This window comes from Marmota marmota, unplaced genomic scaffold (genome assembly GCF_001458135.2).
Source record: "Marmota marmota marmota unplaced genomic scaffold, marMar, whole genome shotgun sequence".
Lineage (NCBI taxonomy): Eukaryota > Metazoa > Chordata > Mammalia > Rodentia > Sciuridae > Marmota > Marmota marmota.
Genome location: NW_026000305.1, coordinates 3,416,045 through 3,429,485, shown reverse-complemented (window position 1 = coordinate 3,429,485; position 13,441 = coordinate 3,416,045). Strand labels below are relative to the sequence as shown.

The window sequence follows — 13,441 nt, the reverse complement described above, 5'->3', positions numbered from 1 at the left end:
ATATATATGGGACAGGGTCTCCCTAAGGTGCTTAGGGCCTCACTACATTGCTGAGGCTGGCTTTGAACTTGTGATCCTCCTGCTTCAACCTTCCAAACTGCTGGGATTGAAGGTGTGAACCACCATACCCAGCCTCATATGGTACTTTCTTGTAAAGAAACTGAAATTGTACACACATCTGCAGCACAGTTGGCTGCTTACTCCATACTGCATTTGCTCCAAGGGAGTGTATATGATCTTGTCCTCATTGCCATGTTGACATACCAATTGTCGGCCTGGAGGGAGATGAACTGATGACGTCCCTTCCCTAAAACCACTTTGTGGGTCCTCATCTCACATACACAGGCTCACTCCAAAGACTGATCTGGAGAACATGAAGCACTTTGATCACATACAGTAGGTGCATGGATGTTAAAATATAAACTGAGTTTTGGGCATACCATAGAGAGAAAGTAGATCCTCAATAAAAGTGGAAGATACAGCCATCCCAAAAGATGCATTAATCTCAATATGGAAATATAGGTGACATGAGAAAAATAAAGCAATAAGACTGAAAAAAGATCAAGAATGAGAACAGGATATCCATTCTTCCAATTCTTGTGTTATAAAGTACTAGAAATTTTAGCCAGAGCAATTAGACAAGAAAGAAAAATTAGATACAAATAAGAAAGGAGGAAGTAAAATTATCCATGTTTGCCAATGATATGATTCTAAGAAAACCATAAGATCTCCACCAAAAGACTCTTAGAACTACATTTTGTAAAGCAGCAGGATACAAAATAAAAATTTAAAAAATCAGTAACATTTCTATATAAGCAATAATGAACTCACTAGGAAAGATATCAGAAAAGCAATCTCATTCACAATAGCCCCCCCAAATGAAATAAAATATCCAGAAATAAACCAAAGGATGTGAAAGACCTCCACATTGAAAATTATAAAACTCTGAATAAAGAAAATGAAGAAGACATTAGAAGCAGAAAGATATCCCATGTTCATATTTAAGAGAATTAATATTGTTAAATTGGCCATATCACCCAAAGTGATCTACAGATTCAATGCAATCCCCATCAAAATATCAATATCAGTCTTCACAGAACTAAAAATAATCCTACAATTTATATGGAACTGAAAAACATCCTGAATTTCCAAAGCAATCCTAATCAAAAAGGGCAATATTGGAGGTTTCACAACACCTGATTTCAAAACATACTACAGAGCCATACTAACAGAAACAGCATGGTATTGGCATTAAAAATCAATCAATCAAACAAACAAACAAACAAAAACAAGCACACAGAGTGAACTTGAATTAAAGACCCAGAAATAAATCCACACATCTAAAACCCACTGATTCTGGACAATGTGTCACAAACATAAATTGAAGAAGGCAGCCTTTTCAACAAATGATTCTGGGAAAAATGGATATCGATATGTAGCAGATTAAAACTAGATCCATACCTCTTACCCTGTATAAAAATAAATGTAAAAGGGTAACAGACCTAAATGAAAGATTTAAAACTTTGGAACTACTGGATAAAAACAGGCAATACACTTCAAGATACTGGCACAGAAAATTATTTCCTAGATAGTACTACAAAAGCCCAGCATACAAATCAAGAATTGACAAATGGAATTACATAAAATTATAAAGCATCTGCATAGCAAAAGAGAGAGTGAAGGGAAATCCCACAGAGGAGAGAAAAATCTTTGCCAGCTGTTCATCTGACAGAGGATTAATATCTGGAACAGGTAAACTCAAAGCTATCAACAAGCACAAATAATTCAATCAGTAAATAGGTCAATGATCTGAACAGATCTTTTCACACACACACAAAAAGCACAAATGGCCAATATATACATGAAAAAAATGCTTATGCTCAACATCTTTAGCCATCAGGGAAATGCAGTTCAAAATGCACTGACTTTCCATTTCTCTCCAATCAGAATGGCTATTAGTAATAAATATATAAATAAACAAATAAATACTGGTTATGATGTGGAGAAAAAGGAATCTTTATTCACCTTGGAGGGAAAGTTAATCAGTAAAGCCATTATACAAAACACTACGGAAGTTTCTTAAAAACTAAAAATACAATTACCACCTGATTCAGCTATACTACTCCCAAGTATATATCCAAAGAAAATAAAGTCAGCATTCAAAAGAGTTATGTACATGTCCACATTTATTATGACATTATTCACAATAGCCAAGATATGGAATCATTCTAGGTGCCCATTAACAAATGACTGAATAAAAAAATGTGATATATGTACATAATGAAGTATTATTTAGCCCTAAAAACACTGAACTTATGTGAAGAAAGATGAATGGAACTGGAAGACGTCATGTTAAATGAAATACATCAGACTCTGAAAGACAAATATTACATATTTTCTCTCAAATGTGGAAGCTAGAGGAAGGAAAAAAGATGATATGAAAATAGAAGAGGGACATTAGTGAATGGGAAGGGGCCCATGCAAAAGGGAGTGAAAAGGGATGGGGAAAGAATGTAGAAAGTAGGGTGGACTTGATTGAGGTATGTACATGCATGTACAGAAATGTCACAATGACACCCATTAATTGATACAATATGTTAATAATAAAGAAATACATGACATGTCAGATACTCTGCAAATAAACATTAGGATAAAACTTAGAGATTTTAGCAAATGTAACAAAATAATACATTTTTAATTTATACCTTTGCTCCATCTGAAATATTATCCCAGTTTCCACCACTCAAAGAGAACTTGCCATTGCCTATACGAAGCAGTATCTCTTCAGGAGTATCATTGGGGCCATTAGCAAATGGAGTGTAGCTATTGATAAAATAATTTCAATAGACATAAAAGTCAAGCATGCATAATAAATATAATGAAGGACATGAATATATAATTATATGTAAATATTTATTATAGAAAATTACAATCATCTAATTCTTTCAATGTTAATATCAATTGTATACTTCAAATAATGAATTCTAATCCTAATAAAGTATTTAATAAAATTAAGAATCTTGCCTATATCATTTTTTCCTTTTGTCTTTGGTCCATTAATCAATGTAAAAGAAAATAAGAGTGGCTTTCAAGTAAAGTTAGTTTTAGAACCAGACCACAATAAAACACACATTTTGTATTCTCTTAGGTTAAGTAAGCAAACAAATATATTTACTCTTAGGGAAATGTTATTGATGTATATTTAAAATGTTTTTACTGTGTTAGTTGAATTTTTCATTAATATTTTACTTTTATCAACATTATTAGTGGAATAGGTCCATAATACTTTTAATGACTGTATATAAAAAAGGTTAAATATTTATATCAATATAATTAAAATCTGGAGACATTAAAATTATTATGTAGATCAAATTACTCATGGATGGGAAGATAAAAAATGTCAAGTTAAAGTTGTTTTTAAAACTTAATCAGAATGAAAAAGTTAATCATATTTGTGCCATTTTAACAGGTGGAACTGAAATGCTATTCAAATTTTGGACTTGGAAATCTGATCCATAGTTACAAATGCGTGGACTGTACTGTCTGAATTACCTCATATAATAATTAAATTAAGAAAATACTAAATACACATATAAACCATAATTTCTTGTTTAGTCATGATGTAAATATTTGAAAGCAGCAAGTTTCAAATAGTATCCTATGGTTTAAAAACCAATAATGTTGACTGCATTTGATATGAAAATGTTAGCTACCTTTAATTTAATTTGAGCATTTATTGTAGTTTATAACTGAATATTCTGCATAAACTTGTAAGAACTAAAAATTATATGAAATTCAATGACATATGCAATTATCACTATGCCAACTGAAATTTCAAAGCAATTGTTTTACATTTTTATATGTAAAATTTGCATGTTTTTGTACCACTTAAAAAATTAAACATTAGGAGTGGGGTTGTGCCTCAGTGGTAGAGCTTTTGCCTAGCATGTGTGAGGCACTGGGTTTGATTCTCAGCACTGCATATAAATAAATGAATAAAATAAAGTATAATTTTATTAAATATATATTGCCAGGAAAACTAGAATTCAAGTACCTAAAAAATGAACATCAATAAGTTCAATGGGCAAGTTCCTATTGAAATACAATTATCTTATGATCAGGTAAAAACATTAAAAAGTAATATGCTCTATGTAAACAATTAAAATATAAATGTACACTTTATTCTTAAAATTTTTATTTCACTTAAAATCCCTTTTCTAATTACTATAACTCAACAGTACCTCATATACAGTATGTTGCGGTTTTAATCTTTTGAAACGTTAGGAAGATTTTTCTTCAGGTTATTTTTTTCTATTCTCTTTGTAAGATAAAGATATATAGGTGAGATTTAAACAATAACATGAGTATATCAGTTTCTTACCCAGCCAACATCGTGTAAAAAAGGACTCCTAAACTCCAAATATCACAAGCAGCATCATATCCCTGCTGCATAAGAACCTAAGAAAGAAATATTCATTATGTGGTATTACTTAGTACAAACTCAATTTTCCCATCCAAAACAAAGTTGTTTTGCTTCTAATAGTCCCACAAACGCTCACAATATTGAAGTGTAAATCAGTTTATATACTTAAGTAGTAGTAAATATTCTTCTGCAATTAACAAGAAGTGAAAAAAAATGGCATTATAAATTACTTTAGTCATGGGCCATACCAAAAAACAACCTTGACTTTAATGAGCTTTCACCCCTCCACACAGGACCTGAGATATACAGACACCTAAATTTAAGACTGATACGTACAGAGAGTTTATATTATAAGAGTACTAAGACTTTTAATTCTGATGCTGACTCTATGCCAAAGGTATTATCATTCCAATTTTGAAGATGAGGAAAGAGACAGATGTTAGGTAAATTGTCCAGCATCACAAAGCTAGGCAATAGTAGAGCAGGCATTCTTACTCTAGAATATGTGCTTTTAATATCTATCATAACTGCCTCTTTAGTACACAAGAGATGGTAGGATAATATTTTTTTCTTACATATGATGGATAAATGTATATTTTACATACAAGGCTGATTTATTGAGATCAGCAGTGTATTTCTAGACTACAAATACACATTTGATATATGTTGAATAGCTTTTTAATTTTGCATACAATAATTTACAGAACGTTTTTGCTCACTGGGACAGTATTAACAAAAATCAAATAATATCTTAATATTCATGTGGGATTTCTCTATGAAGTTAATAGTTTGTTAGAAAAATAAAGATATGAAATGAAGCCTTTTGTATTTTTTTTAGAAAATAAGCCTACTGCTAAAGCCTCTAGACACAGAAACATTATTGATGCATTAACCCTGAGGACTACATAAACACTAGAATGGACTTTTCACCTACAAAAGGCTAAAACTATTAATGTTTGGTTTTACCAAATGGCAGGCATGAATAATGAGTATGTTACTGATTTAAAATGAGATATAATGAATTTTCTTATTCAAAGAATACATGTGCAATAGTGAGAAGCTAAAGAAGGTATCCCAAAATATTAAAACACATATACACAGAGGGACAGAGATAGGGAGGGAGATGGGAGAAGAAAAAGAGAGAGATCTATTTGCCTTAAGTAAATAATAGAAGTAGAGAATACAGTGGCCTTAATAAATACCACTATAGATAAACTACTCATATCAGAGTAAACTTAAGTTGGTATGATCTAGTAAAACATAAACCTTTACTGCTAGCTCTTTTTTTTTTTTTCATTACCTCTTATAGTTGTGAGAATCCCATATTTTCTCTGGTTGCCTTAAGAAGCTTTGAAAGCTTCCCTGATTATCCATTGCATAGCCACACTTGAGGGCCATTGTTTAAGCTGGGTAGGTGAGGGTTAAACAACAAATCAGCTATTGGTATTTCATATTTCTATATCCTTGCCAGATTCTGTGGCATGCACCTGTAGTGCCATCTACTCAGGAGGCTGAGGCAGAATGATTGCTTGAGCCCAGAAGTCTGAGGCTAGTCTGGGCAATACAGTGAGTCTTTTTCTCAAACAAAACAAAACAACCCATACTTTTATAATCTTCCTAGTTATGAGAAAGTGTGCAGGAGGTTTAACCCTGCTTAAATAGGGCTGACCATGAAAACCTGATTCTTAAAACACATACTGTATGGGTAAAGAAGAAGCAATTCACTTTTGTTCTAGATCTAGTCTCAAATGTCCTACAATAATGAGAACATTCAGTTACAAAAGAAACATGGTAGGGAGATGTGATGAATAAAGATACAGTACAGAGGCTTTGTCACACATGTTTTTACTTGCATTAAATTAAAGACAGAGGAGAAGGAAATCACAATTCAAGTAGTCACTGCCATAACTTTATCTGAAATTTGGCTTCTTAAGTTAGCAAAAAGCAAAATATACAGATATTGTCATTCCCTTTGCTCTAAAGTTTAAATTAATTCACATTTGGATCAAAACATATGCCAGAGCCAGTGCAAAGCAGGGTAACTTCAATATTACTTTATCAGAAGCTGCAGACACAACATTCCTCAGATCTGTCATAAGCTCCATTCAATCTTGAACATTTAGACCTTAGTAGGCATTAAATACAAGTTTAATAATATGACATCATAATTTTTCCTTCATAAAGTAATAAAAAAATTGGAGATATATTAACTTTTGGGACACAGTTATGTAGTAAAGCACATCTATGAAGTAAACCTTAAGAGGCTGATTGAAGTGATGCATATCGTAAATGGTGAATGAATGTTCTCTCTCTATAATAAGGCTAAAGCTATAAAAATAAGTTGTTCTCTTAGTAAACCAGGACTCCATACAAACTATGATGAAATAATCTCAAATCATAAAAGGCCCATAAAACAGTGTCATGCCTGTTTTTAATATCAAAATCTTAAAACAAAGGCTGGTCTGTAGCTCAGCAGTAGAGCACTTGCCTAGCAGGGACCTGGGTTCAATCCTAGTGTAAATAAATAATATCTTTAAAAAGATTCATAAAATTTTAAAATAAGAACTTTTCATTATCAGAAAGTTATATTTCTATATTTCTAGTTTGATTATTAGAAAAATATTTTTCCAAGCTACTTTAAATATATATTACATTAATATAGCTTGAAAGGGCTGCCATTTATAAAAATAAAATCATAAAATATGCCTATGAGATATTACTTCATCTTTAAATTATTGTCCGATTTTTCCTGATTTGAAAATTCAAATTTTCAAACGTGAAATGGTATTTTGATTTATATTAAACATACAATGATTTATACCAATTATCAATATCCATATATGTAAGAACAATTCCTAATTTACAAACAAACTTATATAGAAACTTTTGTAGCCAATGCCATCCCTAACTCATTTTTCACCAAACTTACTTTCACTGCTGTGGGAGGTGCTAGTATCATAGTCTCTATCCCATGGTTGGAATAGTTAGAGCTTTCTATATATGAAATTTGCTCCTCTACTAAGCCAGTCTGACCTCTTCTATTTCTTCCCCCTGATATCTACATCTAAATGCATTTACCACTGTAAAATAAACAATGCCCTGTTTATAAACATTCCTGTGAGGTTATTTTCTCTGGCAGTTAGAAGATCCTAAAGAAAATCGGGGATACCACTGATCTTATATATTATACATCATGCTAACTAATATAAATAACTGCATGTTCAGCACAAACTGATTTTGTTGCTAAGCCACTGTTAGGTTTTGAAAAATCATTTAAGTACTTTGAGCCTCAGTCTTCTCATTTAGAACATGTAATATGTTGAGGCTGTGGCCTGTCTTTACCCTGTCGCCCAGTTCTAAAAATGGTACGATTCTAAAACTAGTATAAAGCCTGACAGAACAGTCTGATTATGATATTCAGATTGGTTTAAGATGCTCATTATTAGTCTGAATATTTACCTTAGGTATTACTGCAATTCACTAATTGAAAGAGTTTACAGCTGGGAAGGACAAGATAACTCAGCTTTTACCTGCCTGCCTTAACTTATACATGGCATTGTTATGTTAATGAAAGGTGAACACAGAAGTATTTAAATACCTCAGGCGCTACAAAGTTTGCAGTGTAGCAGGGAGTTAAGAGAAGTCCATTTTCTCCTCGAAGCTGTTTTGCAAACCCAAAATCACAGATCCTAATTGAATCTGCATCCGCTGATTCATCCATGTATAAAATATTACTAGGTTTAAGGTCACGATGAACAACCTTGAAAATAAAGGAAAAGAAGCATTACATTTATATAGCTAGCTAAATATTTGCCAAACAAAACATTTCAATGTTTCCCAGAAAAGAAACTCCTAATTATTACATATTGAAAATGAGTATTTCTCTGATATATGGTCTAAAGTATACACAGAAAATTATCTCTATCAGATATACACTCCGGTTTCCACTCAAGCTACCAGTGTTGTTAACCTTTTCCAATTTCAACTCTTAGTTCCACTTTTGGATATTATGGACTAAGACCTTACCAAACATACCCCTACACACAGTAAACAACTTAAAAGCTGGATATAATATAAAAACTCAACTATATGAAGGTGCTGTGTGAATACAAGTAGAAAGAATCTGGTAAAAAACACACATTTGGTGCAAAGAAGAAATACAGTGATCTACATGAGTAGGTTCCGGTAACTGTGACTTTTAGCCCAGGGTTGTGTGCAATCCCTACAATACACAGTGGTGATAAAAACATGTATGGAAAATTCTGCAGTATTTCTGGCTTGAAGAAAAAGAAAATAGATTCTGGGGAACTATTAATGCTGACTCAGGAAATACTATATATAAGTGAAAGCCTGAACAGACTCCTGAATCAAAAATTTGTAAAACAGCCAGGCATGGTGGCACATGCCTATAATCCCAGAAGCTCGGGGAGGCTGAGACAGAAGGATCAAAGCCAGCCTCAGCAAAAATGAGGCACTAACCAACCAGTGAGACCCTGTCTCTAAATAAAGTACAAGTAGGGCTAGGGATGTAGCTCAGTGGTGGAGTGCCCCTGAGTTTATTCCCTGGTAAACCACTCCCAAAAGTACAGAAGATGGTTAAAGTAGTTCCTATAAAGACAAAAGATAGGAAGAGACCAGAGCTGCTGCCCTCCAAATAGGAATTTTTAGTTCAGGAGCAACAGAGAAAATTACCAACTGAAACAAAGAAAATAACAACTAGAGAAAAATAAAAGAATACAAATATATCAATAACAGTATCAGAATAGGATAAAATTAAAAATTATCACAAGAACAAGGAAAACATAATACAGTCCCAAGAAAAAAGAAAATCAATTCTAACTCTGAGATGAACCAAAATGGAGCAGATTGGGACTTGCAAGTGACAATTATAACTCTTCTCAATGAAGTAAAACAAAACAGGTTTATAATGTATGAATTTTTAGCAGAAAAATGAGAAGTCTCAGGAAAACACCAGAAACAATGAAGAAGAACCAAATGAAATGCAGAACTGGAAAAAATTCTGAAATTACCTATGTGATGACTTTCCTGCTATTACTATCCACTTCATTTAATTTAGTCTTACTTTTAAATTTTTTTTTAGTTGTAGATGGACATAATACCTATTTTTATGTGGTGCTGGGGATTGAACCCAATGCCCCATGCCTGCTAGGCAAGCACTCTACCAGTGAGCCACAACCCTGGCCCCTAATTTAGTCTTACCTTTAATCAGCAGTTTATAAAACTGAAAGTTCTTTAAGGACAAGGACCAAGTTTTACTCCTATTTGAATCTGTAATATAGTTTATAATGCCTAGTATGTAGAAAGGTTCAATATGTGTTTCTTATTAATTTATTTTATTGATGTAAAAAACTGAAAGAGTATAAAATAATAAACCAAAGATGAAATGATTATCATTCTCTTCTCGAAACTTCTGGTTGTCCTTTAGAAAGGACAAAGACAAAAGAGGATTTAGATTGTAATAGAACTACTCTACTCCTTTAATAAGATGTACTGAAAATGTACTCTATTAAGCCATACACAAAACTGATTAGTTTACTTTTATTAAGATTTTTCACTGTACGAATTTTGCAATGTCAATTTTATTGTTTATAGTTAAGGTGTATGTATACCATTATACAAAGGGTGTATGTATATCATTACAACTGTTTGAAACTTAAATTTTTGAATTACTAGCTATTTTGATTACTTACACAGCTATATATAAAATATATAGCTATATATATATATATATAAAATAGTTGACTTTTTGTAACTCAGTTCATTTGCCTTCTTTTTGAAGAGACAGGTATATCTGCACAAAGTGGTGTCTGCTTATGATTCAAGCTATTCAGGAGGTTGAGACAGGAGAATGCCAAGTACATGACTAGGTTGGACAATTTAGCCTGACCCTATATTAAAATAAATTTATAGGGTTAGAGATGTAGCTCAGTGGTATAAAACTTTCCTAGTATGTGTGAGGTCCTGGGGCTAACTCCCAGTGCTGAAAACAAAAACAAACAAACAAAAAGACAGGAGGCAAAATAACAAGTTTGCCTGCCTCTCCATCATAAATATATTAATATTTCAAATGTTTGGAATCTAAATTTCTTACTATATTTGGGAGAGTGATAATAAGGCACACAGGAGAACTGCAAGAACTTCACATGTCAGGTATAATTTCAACAATTGTTACAATATGTCCTTCAATAATTGTTTCACTTTTAAGTTTGATTAGGTTTAATAATTTTAAAGGCAAGATTAGGCATATCTGTATAGTTCAAACCATGTTCAAAACTAATACGCTATTAAATCAAGGCCAAGAGACAGTTAGAAGAAAATTAATAAAGCACTAGCCAATTTCTTAAATTCATAACCTTTACTACATTATGAGTTTTATTAAGATATTCTTTATTAAATATACAAGTGGCAGAAAAAGCAATTCATTTTAGGTGGCATCAACTCCTAATATAATTTCATGACGATATAGGTCCCATAATTATATGGAAGACTATAACTTACTCCTTGACAATGAAGATAATCAACTGTCTTAGTTATTACATACAGTACATCACTAGCTTCCTGTTCTGAGAAACATTTTTGCTTGAGAATACGGTCCAGTAGTTCTCCTCCTTTCATCAAATCCGTAACAAGGTAAACATATCTACCATCATCAAAGACCTAAAAAAGAACATATTTTTAGGTGTTATTATTTGCAATTATAATTATAAACTGTTTAAATTATACTTACTTTGCAAGTGAACCTCTAGTATATAAAATAGATACATTATTTTTTTTTAGTTTTGTAAGTTATAGTTCATCAAATGATATAAATGAAAAAGTAAAACTCCATGACTTTCAAATGATATACATCAAGTTTTTTTAATATATTATAGCTATTTTTTCATCCCTAGCAGTGAAGTTTCTTTCCAACAGTAAGCATATTATTTGTCAGTCCATTTTCTGACCTGGTATCTTAAGTCTATACAGCATTCAAATAGTGTTTCAAAGAAAATAAATCAGAAAACTATTTATACCCTTTACACTCCAGGCATGTGACATAAGAGGAGCGTGTTTGTATGTGTACATACAAATCAATATATTTTCATTCTACAAATACTATTTAACTCAAGGAACAATCCATAATGCCACAGCCAACTGCTATATAATCATGAAAATAAGCCAGGTGCAGTGGTGCAGTCCTGTAACCCTAGTGGCTTGGGAAGCTGAGGCAGGAGGATCACAATTTCAAAGCCAGCCTCAGCAAAAGCACGATGCTAAGCAACTCAGTGAGACCCTGTCTCTAAATGAAATACAAAACAGAGATGGGGATGTGGCTCAGTGGTCAAGAACCCCTAAGTTCAATCCCCAGTACCCTCTCCCCCAAAAGAGAAAGTAAAATCTTCAAGAACCTGGTAGACAACTATAGAATGATAAATGGTGCTAATTACAATGTTAACTACTTAACCAGCAAGAATATATTGAAGTAATGAAGACACTCTCTTTTACCAACCACTGTAGTGTTTTGTTCTGTTTGTTTTGTTTTTGCAATTCTATGAGAGTAGGAGTACAGAATCTTAGGAAAAGAGAAATAATGTGGTAAATTTAAAAGTCTTCACATTTTATAGTATGACATTATAAACAGTACAAATATAAAGATCCAAGTCATAGCTTCTCTAATATAGATTATATCTATATTTCAAAATACCTACATCCTTTAAAGTAATAATGTTGGGATGCTGTCCATAGCGCATCAAAATTTCAATTTCTTCTGAGGGGTCTCGCTTACTTTTGTCAATGATCTAAGAAATTGGATGAAAGAAAAAAATCATTTTATTTGTCTAAAATGAATGGAATATTTTCCATTTGTTTATACATATAAACAGATACTTAAAACTCAAGGATACTGCTTATTACATTAATATTTACATACGTTCTATTACTGAAACTTAACAAATAAGAACTTTCTTTAATATTATATTCCATTTCTCTGAGACTATATTAAATGATAATGTGTTCCAAATGAATTGTAACTGTCACTACCACTCAATCTTAATATGGTACATTAAAAGTATTCAAAAGCAAAAATTTCATGAAATGCATTGTTCCACCAAAAAAAAGCCTTGCAAAGAATTTCAAAATGAAAATATTCTTAGAATTCTTTTGCATCATATTATCTCTCCTCTCTCTTTCTTGTTCCACTGAAAATGTCTGCAGTTAATCTATACTTTAAATTGCCAATATCAAACAAACAAGTTAAGCTTAGTGACAATACCTTCACTGCAAATTCCAAGTTGGTAGTTGTGTGTATACATCGCTTGCAAACAGAATAAGAGCCAACACCAATATCCTCTTTCAATTCATATATTTCACCAAATTGTGCAGCATTTCCATTTATCTGTTTTTATTTTAAAAAGTAAACAACTAAGAAGAATGAAATATTTTCACATTTTCTATCTTTTGTTCTAAATATACTTTCATCTTAAATCTTAAAAACTCCAAAATAACTCATTCTAGAAAAGTTTTATTAATATTTATAAATTGGTTATATAGATTGTGAATCAATCTTAAATTACAAGCTTTCTGGTTCCTCAAGGCCAATATGATCAATCAATTAGATTTTGCCAACATTTTCTTGCCAATACAGATCATTAAGTATAATTTAAGGTTTTTAACTCTCTTTTTTTCTGAAGCACACAGAAACACATTTAAATTACTTTTTAAAAAAATTATGGAAAATCCACCATCAATAACAGAGAAAATAATTATCCCCAAACTTATATTTTCCCAAACTGAATAATGTGATTAAGTAGAATTTACCTGAACAACTGGCAATACATTCGCACTTGTGATTGGAGTGATTTTATATTCTTCGGCAATAGAAGTTGCAACAAAGCTAAATCCTTTGAAAAGCTGATGAGCATTTGCACTAGCTGGCAAACCAGGAGAATCTAATGTTCAAATAATTATATAATTAAAATTATACAGAATTTTATGGTATAAAATGTGAGCAGTTTTTCA

The 13,441-nt window shown here is 31.9% G+C and overlaps 1 protein-coding gene across 3 annotated transcripts in view; it reads right to left on the bottom strand.

Moving 5' to 3' along the window:
• Positions 1-13,441, bottom strand: part of Rps6ka6 (ribosomal protein S6 kinase A6) — a 101,765-nt gene that overhangs the window by 10,300 nt on the left and 78,024 nt on the right. For all 3 annotated transcript variants that reach the window (XM_015502134.2, XM_048797296.1, XM_048797297.1), the window contains 7 exons: positions 13,241-13,371; positions 12,696-12,818; positions 12,133-12,222; positions 10,943-11,101; positions 8,022-8,183; positions 4,382-4,458; positions 2,706-2,823 (listed from right to left, as the gene is read on the bottom strand). In XM_015502134.2, coding sequence (XP_015357620.1) covers positions 2,706-2,823; positions 4,382-4,458; positions 8,022-8,183; positions 10,943-11,101; positions 12,133-12,222; positions 12,696-12,818; positions 13,241-13,371 — 860 coding nt within the window. The remainder of the gene's footprint in view (positions 1-2,705; positions 2,824-4,381; positions 4,459-8,021; positions 8,184-10,942; positions 11,102-12,132; positions 12,223-12,695; positions 12,819-13,240; positions 13,372-13,441) is intronic.